This window comes from Otolemur garnettii, unplaced genomic scaffold (genome assembly GCF_000181295.1).
Source record: "Otolemur garnettii isolate 467f Iridium unplaced genomic scaffold, OtoGar3 scaffold00204, whole genome shotgun sequence".
NCBI lineage: Eukaryota > Metazoa > Chordata > Mammalia > Primates > Galagidae > Otolemur > Otolemur garnettii.
The window spans coordinates 1,297,856-1,318,098 of record NW_003852599.1 but is presented as its reverse complement, the minus strand read 5'-3'; the positions used below and the strand labels follow the sequence as shown (position 1 = coordinate 1,318,098).

The window sequence follows — 20,243 nt, the reverse complement described above, 5'->3', positions numbered from 1 at the left end:
GACTCTGGAAAAACTCCCCCCCCAAAATGACCTAATCTTACATCCAGTTGCGGTGTAAGACCTTATCTGAATCCAGATTCAAACAAATTGTTTCTAAAACTTTTGAGATAGACTATGAAATGTGAACATTAACTATCTTATCATATGAATCAGTAATTTTTAACTTTTAGATATAATAAGGGTCTTGAGGATGTGTTTATTATCCAAGGCCTCATTATCTTTTAGAAATACACTGAAATGTTTATGAATGAAATGCCCTCTGGGGGTTGCATCTTAGTAGTTTTTGAAGGGAGTGTTACAATACATAAAACAAGAATAGCCATGAGCTGATAATTATTGAAGCTGGACATTGATTATATTTTCTACTTTTATATATGTTTAAAATTTTTGCACAACAAAAATTTTATTTTTAAACAATAAAAGGACAAACATAAATTATTATTTGTTTTTCTTGCCTAATAACGTAGGGAGGAGTTACCAGCAAAATGTTGTGTGCAGAAGGAACATCAATATATAATAGTTAATAAAAATCACGTAATATTAAATTTGGGGTGGAAATATTAACATAAATTCATTAAGTTTAAAATACACGTATATTTCCTGTTCTGTTCATTGACAGGGTATTGACACCCCGTGACAATAGCACACTAAACATCCAGCTCTTGGCTTCTAAAAACCATGTCCAGTAAAAGGAACCAGAGTTCCTCTGAGACGTAGTTGAGTCCTTATCTAGGGCAAGTTAAGCACAGAGTAGGTCTGGACATCATATGACAGTAAGCAGGAAATAAGACCGTGAATGAATATTAGATATTATTACCAACCCCCCAAATTAAGGTGAGAAACTTTTCAAAATTAAAAGGTGAGGGAGGCTATCAGGCCTAAACGATTTTTTTTAACGTATATTGAAAGTATTTTATGTGTTCATATGTTTTGAGACTGGTTTGCCCTTCCAGTGCATTCTTTTGTTTTATTTTTTAATTAACAAATAAAAATTGTATATAATTATAGTGTACAGCATGGTGTGTTTTGAAATATGTATACATTGTGGAAGGGCTAATCAAGCTAATTAGCATATGACTTACCTCACATACTTACTTTTTGTTTGTGGTGAGGACATTTAAAATCTTCTCTTTCAGCAATCTTCAAGAATACATTGTTTTCTGTTTTTCGTTTTTGAGACAGAGTCTTACTTTGTCACCCTGGGTAGAGTGCTGCGGTGTCACAGCTCACAGCAAAATTAATCTCTTGGGCTCAAGCAATTCTCTCACCTCAGTCTCCCCAGTAGCTGGGACTATAGGTACCTGCTACAACTCCCGGCTAGTTTTTTTTTTTTCTATTTTTACTAGAGTTAGGATCTCACTCTTGCTCAGGTTGGTCTCGAACTCCCAAGCTCAAGTGATCCACCTGCCTCTGCGTCCCAGAGTGGTAGAATTATAGGCATGAGCCGCTACACCCAGCCTAAGGATACATTGTTATTAGCTAGAGTCACCATATTGTACAACAGACCTCTTGAACTTAACTCCTCTTGTTTAACTAAAATTTTATATTCATGAACAAACACCTCCAGAATCTTCCCACCCATCACCATCACCCTCCACACCCAGTAACCATCATGCATTCTACTCTCTGCTTCTGTTAAGTTCAACTTTGTCCAAATCCACATACAAGTGCATCCTGCAGTATTTGCCTTTCTGTGCCTGGCTTACTTCACTTATAATATCCTCCAGGTTCATCTGTGTTGTTGCAAATGACAGAATTTCTCTCTCTGTTTTTTTGGGGTTTTTTGTTTTGTTTTGTTTTGTTTTTGGCCAGGGCTGGGGTTGAACCCGCCACCTCTGGCATATGGGACCGGCGCCCCGCCCTTTTGAGCCACAGGCGCCACCCAATCTCTCTTTTTTAAGGCTGAACAGTATTCTCTTGTGTGTACATACCACATTCTCTTTACTGATCATTTCATAAACACTCAGGTTGATTCCGTTCCTCACTGGCTATCATGAATAATACTGCGATGAACACAAAACTGCACATATCTCTTTGACTTACTGATTTCAATTCCTTTGGATACATACCCAGTGGCACTGCTGGATCATCTGATAGTTCTATTTTAATTTGGGGGATGGGCGCAAAGGCCTAGCCAGTATCTTCAGCTCCACTTCTCTGGGATTCCCTCAGCTATGCTCTGTGCGTGTGGCTTGAGCTTCCAGCAGGCTTCTCTCCAGGTAGTAAGACAAGAATCCTGATTTTCTAGCTCTGCCCCTCAACTTGCTATTGCATCTCATGGGCACAGATTGAGGCATCCATTTCTGAATCAATCCCTGATCAGCTTACTGTGTTCCAAGATAGAGAACAGGCCAAGAAGAACGGGATTTGCTTTGGACAAGGCACGCCCACGTCTGGAACTGGGAGTAGAAGAGCAGGGGATGCACGTGGCTCCCTGGGAGGAGCTAGTTACCTAAACCAAAATGACAGGGCTCTTCGCAAAGGGGAGGCAACCTGCGGTGTCCACCAGAGACGTTAAAAAATAGACATGCAGAACCAGACTCAGACTGCGAAGAAGGCAAACAGTGGGGGAGGGAAGGAGCGTATATTTTAGATTGAGGTAGGAATTAGGGACTGCCTTTTTGTGACTTGAATCGAGACCTGATCGAGGTGAGTAGGCATTTGCCAGGTGATGAATTCAGGGAAGAGCATTCCAAGGAGCAGGAACAGCATGTGCAATGATGGGAAAGGAACTGAAAAGAGGCCAAATTGGCTGAAGTACAGTTGGTAAAGGAGGAACTACGCGTGACAGGAAGTGCAGAATCATGCCCCCTGTAATGAGAAGCAGAGGGACCTGACCTGGTTTACACTGTAAGATAATAACGCGCTATTCTGATGCTTGGGTTGAAGAGGGCCTAGAGTAGAAGTAAGAATACTGGTTAGGAGGCAACTGCAGGTGGCCAGGTGGGAGCAAGGACAGCCGGATAAAGGTAGCAGCAGTGGGAATGCAGAGAAACCAGTGGGCTGGAGATTTCTTTTGGAGATTTAGCCTCTGTGACTTGGTGATTGGTTACATGTAGAGCCAAGGGAGAGAGAAGATCCAAGGGTGACTCCAAGACGTCTGGCTTGAACAACTGAATAGATGATGATACTCTTGAGTGGGGTGAAAAAAGAAAGTGGCAGAGGGGTGGGAAGCAGGTTTAGCGGGGATCAGTATGCACCTGCTGGGTCCCAGAGAAGATGCTAAGTACTTAAGCAAATCTAGAGCTCAGGAGAGAGATTGCTATCTGATTGGTTTAACTGGTGGTTTAGGCTGGGAGGTGGGCTGGGTAGCAGTTGTGCTGGAGTGTGGAGGCAGCCGTGAAGTCAAAGACGGCCATGCACACAGCTCTGCTGCAGGTGTCTGAGTCATCACCCAGGGTGATGGTGATCACAGGTTGGTGTGCAGAGGAAGACTGCCTTCCAGTGGGAGGATGTCCTCGGTGAGCGCAGGAGGATACTGCAGAGGAGCTGATGTAGGAGCAGCTACTGGAGGATTCTGTGAATGGCCCTAGCATCAAAGGAGCAGGGGCCTTGTAAGGGCCTTCATGAGTGGGCTTGAGAGCACGCGGCTACCTAAGTAAGTGGACTAGGAAAGAAGGCTTTCCCAGCTGTGTGACCTGAGCCCCTCGGCCCCCTGGTAAATGGGGATGACAACACTATCTCACTACTGTGCTGAGGCTGAAATGTCATCCGTCTATGGTCCTTAGTGGAGTGCCTGGCCTTCAGGCCCTCTGTAGCTCTCAACTACTGGTCAAATGAATAGGGAGGAAAAGGAATGACCTTCCAGAGGCAGCAGCAAGGCTGAGAACAGCAACCCTACCCCCACCAGAAGGAACAAATAGGTTGTGAGCAAATGAGCAGCCTCTATTTGGAAGGGCTTCTGGGGGAGGCAGGATAGCAGGAGAAAGCTGTGTTTCAATGAGGCAGACAATACAGAGAAGATTAAGTGAAGCCCTGGAGGATAGAGGGGGCTGGGTAAGGATGAGCAGGACTTCACAAGGGCTAGGTGGGCAGGTTTGCAGGGAGGGCAAGAGTCTGTGGGGTCAGCTCAAGGCTGCAGCAGGAGTCCAGAGCACTGTGAGAGGACGATCAATAAAATCTGCCATGTGAGGGAGGCCTGGCACGGGTCCTAAGGTAAATTTCATCACCTATGGACAGAAAGAGAAGGGCCAGGAGGAGCTGTGGAGCAGCAGCGCTCTAAAGAAGCCCATGCAGCAGTGGGCAAGGAGCAGGGGAGCCACATTGGGTTTTCAGCACTTGGTGGGGGTGGGCAGTGATGGGTGGACTTGACCCTGACTCAGTCCACAGGCTGTCTGCATAGAGTGGGAGTTACTGCCCTGTGGGTCTGGGGCAGGCTACAAAAGCCATATTCTGCACTCTAGAATCCCACCACAAAGATGAGAGCAAAGTGACACTGGAAGGTTCTGACAGCAGAAAGGTGCACATGAGCACTCACTGGCCTTTCTTCTGATCCTCTTTGCTGCCGCCCCGGCTTTTCGCTGGTGGGTAGGAGGAGCCCTGAAGCTGCAGTCAGGAAGCCTGGTAGAAAGGCCTCTGCTATTCTAATTTATGTTCATCAGATTGTAGGCATCTGATAGGGTCCCATTCTGAGCCTCAATTTTCTTATCTGGAAAATGGGTATAATGGCATCTTGACTTGAAGACTTCACGTAAAGGTTTCAGTGAAATCCACTCTGAAAATGTTATCGAAACTGTGATGTGATGTGTAGACTAGGACTGGGACTTTAACTTCTCTTCCCAGTTCCCAGCACCCAGACTCACCACTAAGATCAATTACAGCTCCCTGAGGAGGTTGGGTCCTACTGCTTTCATCTGGCACACATGGCCCATCATCTATGGCCTTCCCTATGAAAGCAATAGTGGACCCGTTTATGATCCTGGTCTTGTGAAAAGAAATGGGTATGGGGACAGCAGGCATAGCTTTCATGCATCTTGAACAATTACAAGAAAGTGGTGACCTCTCATGCCTGTGCATAGCCCGACATGGATCTAGTCTGAGTGCTGTTGACATTTTCCTGGTGACCAGCACAGAGACTCTAGGATTTAATCATATCATCTATAAAATGAGGTCTAGTTCAAATCCCCTAGAACAGTGCTAATAATAGAAATATAATGCAAGCCCCCAAATGCAAGCAGCGTGTATAACTTAAAGTTTTTTAGTACCCACATAATGAAAGTAAAAAAGAAACAGGTGATTTAATTTTAACAATATATTTTATTTAACTGAACATATCTAAAATATCATTTTGAGATGTACCCAATATAAAAAATAATGAGATATTTTGCTTTTTTAATGTTAAGTATTCAAAATCTGGTGTGTATGTTACACTCACGACATTTCCATTCAGACAAGCCACACTTAGAAGGCTCAGCTGACACATGTGGCCAGCAGCTACCATCTTGGACAGTGCAGCCCCAGAATTCATGGTCTTGGTTTCTACAGAGTCTAGGCACAGCCCAGCTCCAGTTCTCACCTAGGAACTGTGAATAAGCTGCCTCTCACTTCTGCTTCCCCTCCCTCTCCACCTGCAGCTGGCCTGCACTCTCTCCCATCCCCAGGGTCTTCCTGTCTCGCTCCCTAGACACCTAGGGCAGACGACCCTTATTTCTACCTCTGACCCCTCCCATCTTCTGACTCTGGTTGCCCCCTTCCCTGCCTATCCCTTTGTTCTTTCTCTTCCCTTATCTGTTCCTCTGCCTCCTCAATGGCCCATCTTCCTTTCTCTCTCTTCTCTCAATCCTTCCTGAAGTCCCTGGACCCTGTCACCATCAGATCCCTTGCTCCCTCTCTCCAGACTTCAACCCCAAAGATGTCCTGCTCTCACCTAATGGTTCCCACAGCCTGAGGACTAGGCATCCCTGCCAATCAGAGTCCTGGGTCAGCCTATAACTTCTGGCAACGTGAGGCAGCTTCTTGACATTGGGCCCAAGTACCCAGCCCAGCCCACAAGCCATCTCCCTCAGGTAGGATTTTTACCCTAGTACAGCGGTTCTCAACCTTCCTAATGCTGCAACCCTTTAATACAGTTACTGTGGGTGCAACTCATAGGTTGAGAACTGCTGCCCTAGTGTTACATCCTCAGCTATGCTGGCCAGCCAACTCTCCAGCTGTCCATTTTGGCCCCTTTCAGATAGCAGAGTTCTCACGCCTGCCTGGATTTGCTGGCTGCCCTTAGTGAACCCTGACATTCATTACTGACCTCTACGCTCTGCTGAACTTGTGGCCAAACCACAGCTAACACAAGAGCATGGACAATGAGGAACCTGTGACCTCTGTCCTGGCTTCCAGGAAGGTCAGCCTGGTGGGTCCAATCAGTAATGGAACAATTTCTAAAAAGAAGTTGCACAAAAACATGTGAACAGGACCCAGAGCTTGCTACTCAGAGAGACCATGAGCCATTTCCCTCACTTCTCATCTTTGCCCGAAGACATGCAGACTATTTAGTGCTTGCCAATCAAACTCTCACTTATACTCAGGATTCTGACTCCTACAGGGAAAAACAGGTTTCTAGTGGGTTCTGAGCAATGCCACATTAAACTCTGAAAGATGGCTATTTCTCTACCAATTCATGATTAGAATTTGAGGATAAAAGGGTCTAGAACAGTGGTTCTCAACCTTCTTAATGCCGTGACCCTTTAATACAGTTCCTCATGTTGTGGTGACCCCCAACCATAAAATTATTTTCATTGCTACTTCATAACTGTAACTTTGCTACTATTATGAATCGTAATGTAAATATTGGATATGCAGGGGACCCCCCCCAAAGGGGTTGAACCCACAGGTTGGTCTAGAAGGTAAAGTTAAGAAACCTCATCTTTGAGCAACAAGTCTTCTGAATGTTACCAGAAGGAGGAAAATGCGTGAAGGAAGGAGAGAAAAGAATCCCCATGAAGTCCCCGGCTCGCCACACCTTCTCAAGCGCAGGTGTGTCTGCTCTGCTCCTGAACCACCAGGGAGCTAATCAGAAGAGCCAGGAGAGATTCCGGCCTCTGGAAACGCTTCTCTTTCTTCTCATCCATAATTGTCCTGTGTTAACTCGGGTCCCAGACAGCTCAGCTTTCCCAGCACAGGGATTCTGAGGGCCCTATCGAAATAGATCTATGAAAAGACCAAGAGCCATTTATATGGGCAAGAGGTAATGACTCTTGAGGTTGTTTACAGGCCTGAAGAACCACAAGAGGCATGAGAGGAAGTGAAAGGAAGATGCCCCTGGAACGAGAGGCTCAAGGTCACGGTCCCTGTCTTCCTGAGGGCTCCACTGCATCTCCCCGAGTCCCCCTCCTCCTCTCCTGCATGCTTTTGGTGTAACCAGGAAGATGCCAGAAGAATCCAAAACACATTCCTTTCTTTTTTTTTTTCTGGCAGTCGTTTAATGTAACTTATTAACTTATCAGGCCGATCCATTCCAAAAAGGAATCTGACTAGCTATAAGAGACAGACATAATAGCACAGGAAAACGAAAACAATAAAGGATAGGGAAGTGAAAACAAAACCAAACAAAGTGGAGCCAGGGACTGGCGCATAAACTGCAAACCAAAAGCGTTTGTTCTGTTTTCTTGACTTGAACATTAAATCCCTGAGCCTCCTGGTGGCCAAACTTTAATCCATTTTAATTTCAGAGTCATGAGAAGGAACTAAAATCAATCACAATGTCTAGTCACAATCTAATGTCTAGTTTCCATTAGAAATCAGTTGGTCAAGGAAGGTCTCTGGAAGGAACACCCCTGTTTCCTGTGTCTCTGTGAGCCCTCAGTCCCACCAGCCTCACTTCCTCCATTTATATCTGAGAAACTTCAGAAGCAGGATTGGGTTGGGGACCTCCTACGTGGTCACGAATGAGCCCTTTCCTGTAGTACTATCCATAGAGGAGTTTTCTCCTGCCTTGGCTGAGTGGAGGATTTTCAAAGAAGCTTCTCACCACCAAGGTGGTCACGAGTGAGCCCTTTCCTGTAGTGCTGTCCATAGAAGCGTTTTCTCCTGCCTTGGCACATGTGCAGTGGAGGGTTTTCAAAGAAGCTTCTCACCACCACCTCCTGCTGGTCTCCACCACCTGTGAAGCTACTTTGTGGTCTACGAAGCCCTCAAAGTGATGATGCCAAGCTGTGCTCGGTGGAAGGAGAGGAAAAAACCCTTTCCCCTCCACATCACGTTGTCACCTGCCACCAAGCTAGGGCTCCCTGAGCTCCAGTGACTCACATGGTTTTAGTGACAACAGCTCTGCCAGCCCCGGCCTGTGGCTCCACGCCTGCTTAGGCTCAGGTGCCTCTGCAGTGCTGCCCCAGGCCCAGCCTCAAAGAGTCTTGGTTTCCTATTTCCCTTGCTGTGGCTTTCATGCTCTAGGTGGCACAATTATGGGGTATTTTCCTACAATTAAAATGTGAAAAATGTGACTTTAGTGATAAGTGTCATGGAATGGCAGGGAGAGGCAGAACCACCTTTATATACCAGGAGAGTCACTAACAGTGCCCTAATTAGAAAGTCAATGTCTCCGTGAATGCCTGGTCTTCTTCAATGCATTTAGGCAAAATTATCTAATTGGATTTTGCTTTGTACTCCTTTTGATGCTTTTGACTTAACCAAGTGGCTCTTAAAACAAAGCAGCTTTGAGAAGTGGGATAGCTGACTACGCAGGGAGAACCAGGACCTCCTGAGCTCTCTGCCTGGTCCTCCAAGGAGTATGCATGGGAGTTACTGGGGCTCAGGCTTCTGCGGGGGCTCCCAACAGGGACCAAACGAGACACAACGTAGGGGAAGGAGGAGCGGAAGGCACTCAGCTGCAGCGTGGGGTGAGGGAACTAATAAGGTAAGAAAGAATGGTTACCTTTAGCCCTGAAACATGCATTTGGAGGCAACTGCAGGCTGGCTGAAAAGCTAAAGGCAAAAAAAATGACTACAGAATTGCCAGTGGTAACACTGATGGGCATGTGAAGAGACAGCCAGCCAGGAGCTGTGCTGGAGGAAGACGACACTGTCTACCATCCCGGCTCGGAGGCCCCATTAAAATCCCACCTTCCCTGCAAAGCCGTCCAGTATTCCCTGTCGCAGACCGGGGCAAAGGCTTGACATTGGTGTTTGCTGCTAACAGAAGGGGACTGAGGGACATCCAATGGGAGGGCAGATCAAAATTGAGTAAGGGGCTGTTGTGCATGATTCATTTTGACTTTGGGTATTGAGTCCATTCAGAAACTTCTCGGGCAGCCAGGTAAGCTCAGTCCACCTGGAAAGGCTCTTAGAAGGGGAAATGAGCGTTGGCAGGACTGAGTCAGGGACCAGTGTGAATGGGTAAGGCTCGCTGAGGAGGTGTGGAGGAGCCTTGTTTGGGAGCCACTGGGTGTGTACATGAATGCATGTGTTCAACAGGCCACACAGGGCTGGCTGCAGGCGGCTGGGCTCCTAAAAGGAAAAGGCAAAGTGAGAGACAGATCTGGAAGTCTAGGACAGAACTGGAGTGCACAGAGCCAGGGCAGCCGGTGATGTGGCCCACCTACGACATCCACTCCAGACATCCCTGGCTTCATCACCTCAAAACTGTACCCTGTCCCCACAGGGTATTACCCCCTTCAAAAAGTGACTGAACGCTTTTCTGCAGCCCAAAGGCAGAGAGCTATCACTTCTTGGGAGCCAGAACCAGATGAGGCAGGGAGAAGAGCTACCCAGAGGTCCCAACTCTACATTTGTTAACATGGGGGACCCCACTTGCTTTATACAGCTTTAGGGAGGAGGCTACAGGGCATAGTAAAGCTGAGGCAGCCATAACCATGAGTTCAGCTGCAAAGGCCAAGGCCTAAGAAAAAACTGGGCATCTAAAACCCTGACCCCACCTTTCCCCACCCCTACATTTGTGTCTGCTACCTCCTGAGGAGCTGGGGAATGGGAGGCCTACGGTCCTTTCAGTACCTTTTGGTCATTCTAGAGGAGCCAATGCCCTTCCCAGGAAGGCTGGTACAGAAATCAGGAAAGGGACACAGCCACCCAGGGAGGTGATCCAGCATTTAGCAGCTCGCATCCTCCCAGAGGACCAGTCATTGCTTGCATTTTCCATAACCAGGATCTGCCCTGTGGCCAGGCGGGCTGAGACACCCTTCACCCACTGTGCAGTTATTCTACTCGTGCTAACAAACCATAGGATGTGTACAACCAGATGTCGGTTTACTGGAGCAGCACAGACCTGCTGCCGGATGTCTGGTGCCCTGGCAAGGCGACGGCCAAACACCGAAACCTCTTTAAAGAGTGCCTCTTCCAAAGGCAAAGGGGAGCGGGCAGAGAGGAAGGGCCCCTGGGCCCAGGTTTCTCTCCTTGCCCACACTGCACACTGTCATGACTGAACCTACAGTTAAGACTTGTGGTGACAAACATCAAAACTGCTCACTAGAAACACTGGGGGCTGACACACAAAGCAGGAAAAATGGGGACTCTCAAGGGGGGAGAGGGCTACCATCTCCCTTCCAAATGGACCTCAGCTTGGCTTCCATAGAGAAAGTTCCAGAAGACTCAGGTGTTAGCAGTAATGGAGGCAGCCCCTAAAAAAATGGAGGGGTTTGGAGGTGGGAGGACTGGTCTAGGGCTCCTTTGAGGGGCACCGTCCTCTCTATTTTAGTGCTTCTCAAGCAGGTCTGTCTTGGGCCCAGTGTTTCTTTGACTTCAAAATACTCCCTTTCTCATGTGCCTACCCAAACTCTCTCATCCTCACCTCTCCCCTAGGGTTTCAGGCCCTACTAGCCAAATGCATACCATCACCCAGATTCCCATTAGGCACCTCAAGTCCAAAATATCCCAAATTAAACTTGCCATCTCCTGCCTACCCACACTACCTCCCCTCCTTCCTGTGTTCCAACTCTGAATGAGGACACGCTCCACGCAGGGGCACGCTTCTGGCTCTCTTCTGCTGTCCTGGAGTCTGCCTCCGAGACCTCCTTCATCCCCTCCCCTTACCGCTCCTCTAGTCCAGACCCCCACCTTTTCACTGGACACTGCAATAGTGTCCCAACAGACCATCCTAATTATAGCATGTCCAAGTTCTATCCAGCTGTCAGACGTCAACAGTGCGTATCTGAATAAGTCACCCTGGGCCTGACACCGTGCTCTACTCATACATAAGACTCTCCAGGACAGTGCCCCAGGACCCCTCCAATATCAGCTCTCACTATTCCTTACCTCCCACTTTACACCCGCATCCCAAATCCATCATATTCCGCACCACAGTGCCCTTCTCTGGAACTCCCTTCCTCTCCTTTGGGACCCTTCCTCTCAGCTCACGTTACAAATCATCTTATCGTAGCTACTGACGTCTGCTGATTTCAATTCAGGGCTCAGCCCACAACCACTGTCCCTCAGAGATGAGCCTTAGCCAAGAGAGTAAACATGGAAGGATCTGACAGTGATCCCGGGGGTCTGGTTCTTGGGAATGGAGGTGCTAAAGCAGAGGCAGGGGCTAAGGAGCCATCTCACTGGTGGGAGAAGTGAATCTCTCCACTGACTCCCTCACCTATGAATAGAAAGTTCTATTCTTCAAAGTTGTATCACATCCACTATCTGACAGGTGCTTCCCAAGTCCATGAAATAAGCAGGGTATGAAAGGCATCCCAGTGTCCTAAGGGGATGTGAGGAGAGGGATTTTTCTTTAAAATCCTATGGAAACTAAAGTCCTTGGTCAACATTTTTTAAAACTTCTAATTAGGGAAATTCTAGAGGCCAACATGCTACAAATTAGAAAATCATCCTATGTGAGCCTTTCTGACTTAGCCTGTGTGAGAGGTGGGTCTCAACAGCCAACATGCATAAAGCATTGTGCAGGCCTGGGACAAGATGGCTCAGGATAAAACTGGGCCATGAAGCTGGAACGTAGAACCGTCTCCAAAGCCCTCTCATGGGGACCACACACACCAACTCCTCTGCCTCCTTTCTACCACAGCCTTGGACAGGGAACCGGAACAAAGCTGCTGCCCTACCCAAAGGAAAGGGTCAGAGAGGCAAAACTCTAGGGATGAGAGAGCACTAGTGAGGAATCGCAGGTTTCTGTAAGCGTAACCTCTGATTAGCCATGGAGCAAAGAGAAACTCTTAAACCCCATTTCCTTAGCAAGAGCAGCATCTCAGTGGGAGAAAAATCACTTTGGCTACATATATTTCCCAGTCTCATCCCACCCAGGTTTCTCACCTTTATTATTGAAAAGATGGAAACTCAAAGTACCTTGATAATAGCCTTGCTCAAAGTACTTCTGTCAATTCCTAAAATCCCAAATCCTTTACAGGGATTCTCAGTTTCCATATTTGTTAAAAGGAGAATTCATAATGTAATTATAACAACAAATATGGGCAAGAAAGTACTTGGGGATCCTGGCAACTGAGTTACCTGCCTGATGAGTACAGCACTAAAAGCACCTCAGACTCTGAAGATAGATCTGATTGAATCCCACCTCCCCTGTTTTCAGATGTGTGACCAAAACCAGTTCCTTAACTTTCCCAAGCCTTAGTTTTCTCCCCTGGGAAATAGTTACTAGTATCTGCAAGGGCTGTTGTGAGGATTAAATGAGTGCTTAGCACAGAGCCTGCCAAACAGCAATTGTTTAATAAGCACTGGCTCTTGATTAAGTTTTGTAATGCTGTCACTGTTGTGCCTGCTCTCTGCTGACCTCACAGTGGTCTGCTCTGGGCCAGGCCCTCTCCCACAGAGACTCAAGGCTCTCCAGTGAAGATGTGTCCAACTGAGAATGTATGAGAAGCCCTTCCCATGGGAGTGTGCACACATGTGGACAGTGGGAAGACACAGCGAGAGTTGCAATCACTGCCCAGGCTGACTGGTTTAACTCTAATCCCCTAAATTGCCAGTGTGGCTCAAATACTGACAAAGCTCTTCTATGACAGCAAATATAAGGATAGCCTGAGAATCGCATGTGGGTTTTATACAGGAGAAAAACAAATTACACTTAAGAAAAATGCCTTCAAATCTGGATTCTTAGTATTTGTAATTCACTTCCAAATTACCTGGATTATACCAAGATAACTTCCTTGGGTCCACACCAGGCGTAAAAGTTGAAAGTTTCTAGCATACATCGTGTAAGGTATATACATTTATCTCTCCTTTGTTGTGGGGGAAGGCGTCCCCTATGATGCTTTCCCTCCAGCATGGGTCCTCCGGTGGGCACTAAAGTGGGAGCTGTTGTTGAAGTCTTTGCCACACTCTTTGCACTTGTAGGGTTTCTCCCCAGTGTGGATTCTCTGGTGAATAATAAGACTGGAGCTTTGGTTAAAGCATTTCCCACATTCTCTGCACTTATACGGCTTCTCTCCGGTGTGAATCCTCTGGTGAGTGATGAGGTTAGAACGGTCACGGAAGAATTTTCCACACTCGAGGCATTTGTAGGGCTTCTCTCCTGTGTGTACTCTCTGGTGTGTGATTAGCTTAGAGCGCTCACTGAAGCACTTCCCACAGTCCACACACTTAAAAGGCTTCTCCCCAGTATGGGTTCGCTGGTGGTTTGCCAGGGTGGAGCCCTTACTGAAGCTTTTCCCACATTCAGCACATTCGTATGGTTTCTCTCCTGTATGGATTCTTTGGTGACTAATGAGGGCAGAGCTTTTAGAGAAGCATCTTCCACATTCAGAACACTCATAAAGTTTCTCCCTTGAGTTGGTTCTGTGCAGTCCAGGAAAATTCAAGTTCTTACTGATACTCTGAGGCTGCTCAGGAGATATTTCCTCTGTAGAATTCTTCCAGTGACCACGAAAGGATGTGCTTTGGCCAAAGTTTTCCCCAGGCTCACTGCATTGGTGAGGATTTCCTCCCAAGTGGATTCTCTGATGTTTCAGGTTTGAGCTCTGGTTGAAGCTTTTCCAACATTCCCCACATTTATAGGGCTTTTCCCCTGTGTGGATTCTCTGGTGGGTGATGAGATTGGAGTGGTCACTGAAGCCTTTCCCACATTCAAGACATTTGTAGGGCTTCTCTCCAGTGTGGATTCTCTGATGGGTATTGAGGTTGGAGCGGTCACCAAAGTTTTTTCCACATTCAAGGCATCTGTAGGGCTTCTCACCTATGTGGATCTGCTGGTGATTGATGAAATGGGAGCTCTGATGGGAGCTCTTCACACATGTATCACACTTGTAGGGTTTCTCTGTGAGGTACAGGCCTTGATGGTCAATAAGTTTTTCTAAGTCCTGTTCAGAAGAACACTCCTCCCACTGTTCCTGTGGAGGATGTCCCCACTGCTCTTTACCTTCATTTTCATTTTCACTGTCTTCCTCCCAGTCAAGAGGCTGGCAAAGAGCCTCTGTAGTATCTGTGGACAATGCTCCAGGCAAACCCTCACAAATGTCTTGCTCTGAAATATGGTCTTTATCTTCATGCCTCATCTCAAAACCTGAAAGAATGGACAGAAATGCAGCTTTTCTTCATTCATTAGTTAGCATCTATGCATATGTCTTTGTATATTGTGCCTCATATACCTCACATTGTATAAATGTGACTAAGATGAAATCAACCAAGTTTTAGTGCATACATATGTTTCTAGCCTACCGAGCTGAGGAACAGAGTCTGGGGCAAGGTGACCTCATTAGCCCAAGGAGCTAGCCAACCAGTCTCCCATCTCAATATTCAATGATGAACACCTCGTTCCTCCAGAGCAGTGTTTTTCAAACTTTTTTATCTCAAAGCACACCTGAACCTATGGTTAAACTTCCACAGCAACTTAATTATGTTTATCAAAATAAGAGTAAAAAAAAAGAATATACTTACTGTGCTTTGAACTTCTTTCAAAAGTAATTTAACTAACAATCTTTAAAAATTTTTGCAGTATACCTAAGATCTTCTCACAGTACAGCAAGGTACCTCCGCACACTGGTTGAAAATCACTGCATTCAGTATAATTTGTGTCATACAAGATCAAATAAACTCTATAACTGAATAAACTCTATATCCTAGTAAAAGCTTGACTGACTGATTTGGAGGATCACATGAAGCTGGAGATTGGATAACCTGCGCAAAGTACAAATCCTTATTCCTACCCAATCCCATACTCTTTAGTTTAGAGACAAAGATAATAAGCCTGGCTCTCTCACTCTTTCTATGTGTCTGTGGATTCTGTGGATATCCAACAACTCTGGGCTTACCCATGTCTGGGGTTCTAGGACAGGGGGTTGGAGGTTTGACAGCATCTTCATCTGCCATCTCATCCCAGACCTCTTTGCTGTTGGCCTCAGCACTGCTCTGCCCAGACCTTGGAAGACCTGCAGCCTCCCTGATGGTCCCCACAGCCCTGACCACAGTCCGAGCCCTCATCAGTGAGTCCAGCTCCTCATAGAAGGGGCACGTCCCTGGCGGGTGGCTGCTCTTGGCTTTTCGGTAGCTTCGAAGGAGGTTTTTGAATCTGTAGCGACACTGCTCCAGTGTCCGCAGGAAGCCCATGGCACACAGCCGCTCTGCAATGGCCCGGTACACCTGGCTGTTCTGGTGACAGGTACGAAGCTTTTCAGAGTATGGGGACTCACTGAGAATCGCCAGGAAGATCTTGGTCTCCTCATAGCCCCAGTGCACACCTGCTGTCAGGAGTGAAGAGTTCAGAGGTGTAAACCTTGATGAGATTTGCCTACATTATCAGGGACAGGGGTGACCTGCTCTTCTGAATACTGAACACTGGCATCTCAGAAACTACCTAAGGGCCTGGGGAATATCCCCTTGCTTCTCAGGGGTATGCTAGGAAAAGTCTGCCAGAGCTTCCCACCCCAACTCCCTTCTAAGAGATTCTAGTAACAGAGTCTTAGCTGAATGGGAGGTCATATATCAACTGTATCAGGTGACCTCACTCCCCTGGTTTTGGCTAACTGGCTCAGTCAGGATCCATGAGATCCTGTATCCACAGGATACATACATATCCTCTATTTATTTCATAAATTCTCCTTTTAACAAAACATGGAAGCAGAGAATTCCTGAAGATTAGAGGCATAAATGGATTTCAGATACTCCTGAAACAATAAAACTGAGGATGCCCTTTCTTCTTCCATGTAGGAATAAAAGGGAGGTAGTAGTTCCTCTGCAGGTAAATGATGAAGCCCAGGGTGGCAGCAGAGTGGAGGGAAAACCATATAAAACTACCAGGCAGGAGCCACAAGCTCTAATCCTACCTCTGTGTGTCTTTAGGTCAGACTCCTCATCTCTTGGACTTTAGTGTTTCTACTTTTACCATGAATGACTGGGTATTTCCCACACATCAATTGTTCAAGCCTACGCTGCCATGATTTCTGCTCTGTTTAATACTATTTCAATCACTGTCCTTCTTTACCTTAATTTACAATCTGTGAACTCACAGGTCGATGTGCTCATTCCCATTTAGAGAAATACACAGCTAGATTGTATATAACACCTGTGCTTATTCCCATACCACCAGTGACATGCTCAGGGAAACACTGGATGTTTTGTTCTTTGGGATCACTTAAGACTTGAAAAATGTTTGCTTCTATAACTATGAAACTTAACCATGGGAGAAGAAAGGAGTTTGAGGATGACCTAAGAATACAGTACTCAAGTGAAATCAATCCAGACTTGAGGTTCTGACCTCAGGAAATAGCAGTCTGACTAGCAGGAGGGTTGGAATCTGAATCTGATTAAACCCCTGGCTCTTACCAATACGATTCTGGAGCAGAGCTGGGACTCCTGTGATCCTGGATCCCTGGGAGGACTCATCAGTGACTAGGCCAACACTGTTACAGTCTTCTGTTGTTTCCTCAGGCTCCCAGCCCTCCTCCTGCTCATCCATCTCAGTGTCACTATCCCCCAGCCTGGGGAGTACTATGACCTCTCCTGGGCTGTCTGTGACTCGGATGGCAGTTCGAGCCCTCACCAGGGCTTCCAGCTCCTCATAGAAGGGGCAGGTCCCTGGTGGGTGGCTGCTCTTGGCTTTCCGATAATTCCGTAGGAGGTTTTTGACCCTATAGCGACACTGTTCCAGTGTCCGCAGGAAGCCCCTTGCCCTTAGCCGCTCTGCAATGGCCCGGTACACCTGGCGGTTCTGGTGACAAGTCCGAAGCTTTTCAGAGAAAGGAGACTCACTTAAAATTGCCAGGAAAGTCTTGGTCTCCTCATAGCCCCAGTGAACACCTGACACCTTCATGTCCTCCACGTCCCATTGGTATTGCTCTTCCCTTGAGTCCCTCCAGGCCAATGCCTGAGCTGGTTTTGTTTGCTCATTTTCTAGGCTATAATCTGTAGTGTTCCTTTTCCCAGAATTTTTAAGACTGACACACCAAAATTCTGGTCCTTGTTCTTTCTGAGAGGTAATACTTGGTTTTGGAACTGGAACTCCTAGACAAAAGGAAGAAGAGAAATGACTGAGTAGAAATGATCTACTGAGCTGAGTGCTTGCCAAAAATGTTCCTGAAACTTATATCCTTTCCCTGCAAAAGACCGATAAAAAATTTCCATGCTAATCCTTGAAATATCTGGAGGGATACGGAGAGGTAACTAGAGGTAATGAGACCACTATTCCAAAAGTGTTAAGTGACCTGTTTGCCTTCTTCATTTGCTTTTTTGTTGTTGTTCTGAAGCAGCATATAACAGAGTAATTGTTATTGGTCCACAGATGGGCACACAGCCAAAATTCCATGGTTGGAGGAAATGTTCCTCTGTGTATGTATGTGTGAGTCAAAGAGAGCAGGACAGAGAGAGAGAGAATCTCTTTCCTCCAAGGCCTCCAATGCCACTGATATCTATCTCACGAGATAGCTTCTCCCAACAGCTTTGGGATGAAGCTAATACTGAGGATGGCAGAGAGAGAGAAAGAACTCAAGTCCTATACTGTGGTTGGAGCATGTCCTCCTCCATACTTCTAATATTGTGAGAAAATTAATTCTCTTTAACAGTTAGTTATGTTTAAAGGACTGCTGTCTCAACAGCTCCCAACCCTAACAAAATAGAAAGTCTTTAACTAAATCAAGTAAAACCTCCACAGTTGACCATCTCCCTACATTGAACACCTCCTTAAATTGACCTAATTTTCATAGAACAAACATGTACCACATATCAGTCCAGTAGGCCTAGTTTCTTATGTTGACCACCTCCTTGTGCTGACCAGTTTGTTACAGTCCCTTGGATGGTCAACTTATAAAGGTTCTACTGTATTTGAAGAAAACTAGATGAAAAGGAGTTAGAGATGTAAGGATAATTTAGTTCAGCATTTCCCTAAGTCTACTCCTCTGAATACTATTTCCCCCAGGTATCATGACTAAAGAAGAGGTTGCACTGTCAAACAAGCAGTCAATAAGTGTCTAGCATCTAACCTTATCATGAGTCTGTGCTGTAAGTCTCTTCTACTCTACTGCACTCCCATGTCCAACTACCTCACAGTGATCCCAGGCTCCACAGGGAAATGGCTCATTATTATTTGGCTTCCCACATCACTATCTATGGAGCTAGGAGTCTGTGCTGGTCACATGGGCTTCAAGTGTTTAGTGCCCAATGATATTTGTTTCTCATTGGCTTTAATACATTGGTCTCATGGGTTTACTTGAGTCTACCCCTGAGAGATCCTGTTTGGTGCTGAAAAGATCAGATTTATGAGACTTCAGGCTGGGCCAGCCTCTGGACTGTGGTGAAGGTGCTGAGGTAAGGAAGGTACTGGGCCCCAAGAGGGGAGGCTCTTGGAAGCCATCCTGCCAGCCTCTATGCAGGCAGACCCCACCCCTGCCCTCACAGTCTCAGCTACAGAGAACTAAAGAGCAAGTCTTCTATCTCTGAAATTCCAGAGCTGCAGAGTCATGATTCTTAGTGGAGTGGTAAAGCCCTCTTTGGGAACTGAATGTACCAGAAACATGACAACATCACCTTCAGAGGGATGTTTCCTTACCCAAGCACACACTGTCCCCATAGTTGTCTTCTAGGAGGTCCTTGAACTCCCTCTCAGCATGTCTGCCAAGGCCCAGGGCATCCTATAAGATGCAGAAAAGAAGGACCTCAAATATCACTGACGCTTGATGACAGGCTAGAGACCTGCAAGTCCCCAGGAAAGGTAATGGGAATATAGACACACCATATATGTACATTGCTAGGAGCAGCATGACCAAAGAGAGAAGCCCCACACACTGAGGGGTGAGGGGCATGGCACCTGGGCCTCCTGCCCTTAGGCTGAGGGGAAGCCGTGGAGAGAGTGAAGGAGCATGGGGGTGAGAGTACAAAATCTGCAATGATGGGAAGGGAAGAACAAGTAACAGCATACCTGGGACTCGGCTAACACCTCCCAATCTCCAACGCTCCCCATCTTTGGGAGAGTAGGGACTCGAGGAGTGAGGACAGCTGATGAAAGAAAAAGTCTCTGAAATCCAAGCTCTAGTTCCCCAAAACCACCTCCCTTGGAGATCCAGCTTTCTGAACTTATGACTTTCAGAAAGCTGAGTCTATCTCATGGCCAATGAAGACGTCCCTTTTCACTTCCCTTCTAGAGGGTATAGCTTCTAAGCTGCCCTGATTGGGGTGTCAGGGGGCAGCACCTGACCTCCTGTGATCACCACCCACCCCAGGCCCAGCCTGCACGTGCTGCAGGACTCCAGCCACAGTGGTGCATGCTGGCACCACTGGGAGCTTCAGCCTCTATCACAATGCTTACTGACCTTACCTCTCAGTCAGTGTGTCCCTCAGAAGCTATCTTGTGTCTTGCCCTGAATTCTGTACATCTTTCCTCCCCCCACACCATTCTTTACCTCCCACCCCATCCCCTGAGGAGAAGATTTTCTCTCTGATGTTCCCAGATTCTTGGTACTTGCCATCTTCTTTTAAGGGTATCTTGGCATTTACATGATTGGGAAGGTCAAGGCATGTATTCTTCACCCACTGCTTTTGGGACTGTCCCTCAGGCCAGGAATCCACTGGCTGCAGCTGGAAGTCCTGAGATTCTTGTACTGCTTTTAAAGACTTGGTCTCTTGTGCACACAATTCCAGTTCCTACACACAGAGACCAAAATTCCTAATCACCAGCCAATCATCAGTTCAATAAGACCCACTTTGGTACTGCAGGGAATGTTATTTTAAAGAATAAATAGAACCTCTTGTTGTAGTCAAGAGGTTAACAGGCTCTCTTCAGATCCAAAGATACCTTAAAGTATGATGAGAAAGCCATCAGACTGATTTCAATAAATAGGTCAGCATTTATACCACCAAACGAACACTATCTTTTCATGCAAAGTGATCATACAAGTGTTTCTCTTTTTTTTTTTTTT

General features: G+C 46.5%; 1 protein-coding gene across 1 annotated transcript in view; it reads right to left on the bottom strand.

The window, feature by feature from the left end:
- Nucleotides 1-12,981: 12,981 nt before the first annotated feature.
- The window catches only part of ZSCAN20 (zinc finger and SCAN domain containing 20), a 24,218-nt gene continuing 16,956 nt past the window's right edge, over nt 12,982-20,243 (bottom strand). The window contains exons 3-8 of the mRNA XM_023507781.1: nt 19,791-19,968; nt 19,247-19,323; nt 18,878-18,959; nt 16,660-17,337; nt 15,150-15,578; nt 12,982-14,401 (exon numbers count right to left, since the gene is read on the bottom strand). Of these exons, the coding sequence (XP_023363549.1) occupies nt 13,146-14,401; nt 15,150-15,578; nt 16,660-17,337; nt 18,878-18,959; nt 19,247-19,323; nt 19,791-19,968 (2,700 nt within the window). The 3' untranslated portion in view covers nt 12,982-13,145. The remainder of the gene's footprint in view (nt 14,402-15,149; nt 15,579-16,659; nt 17,338-18,877; nt 18,960-19,246; nt 19,324-19,790; nt 19,969-20,243) is intronic.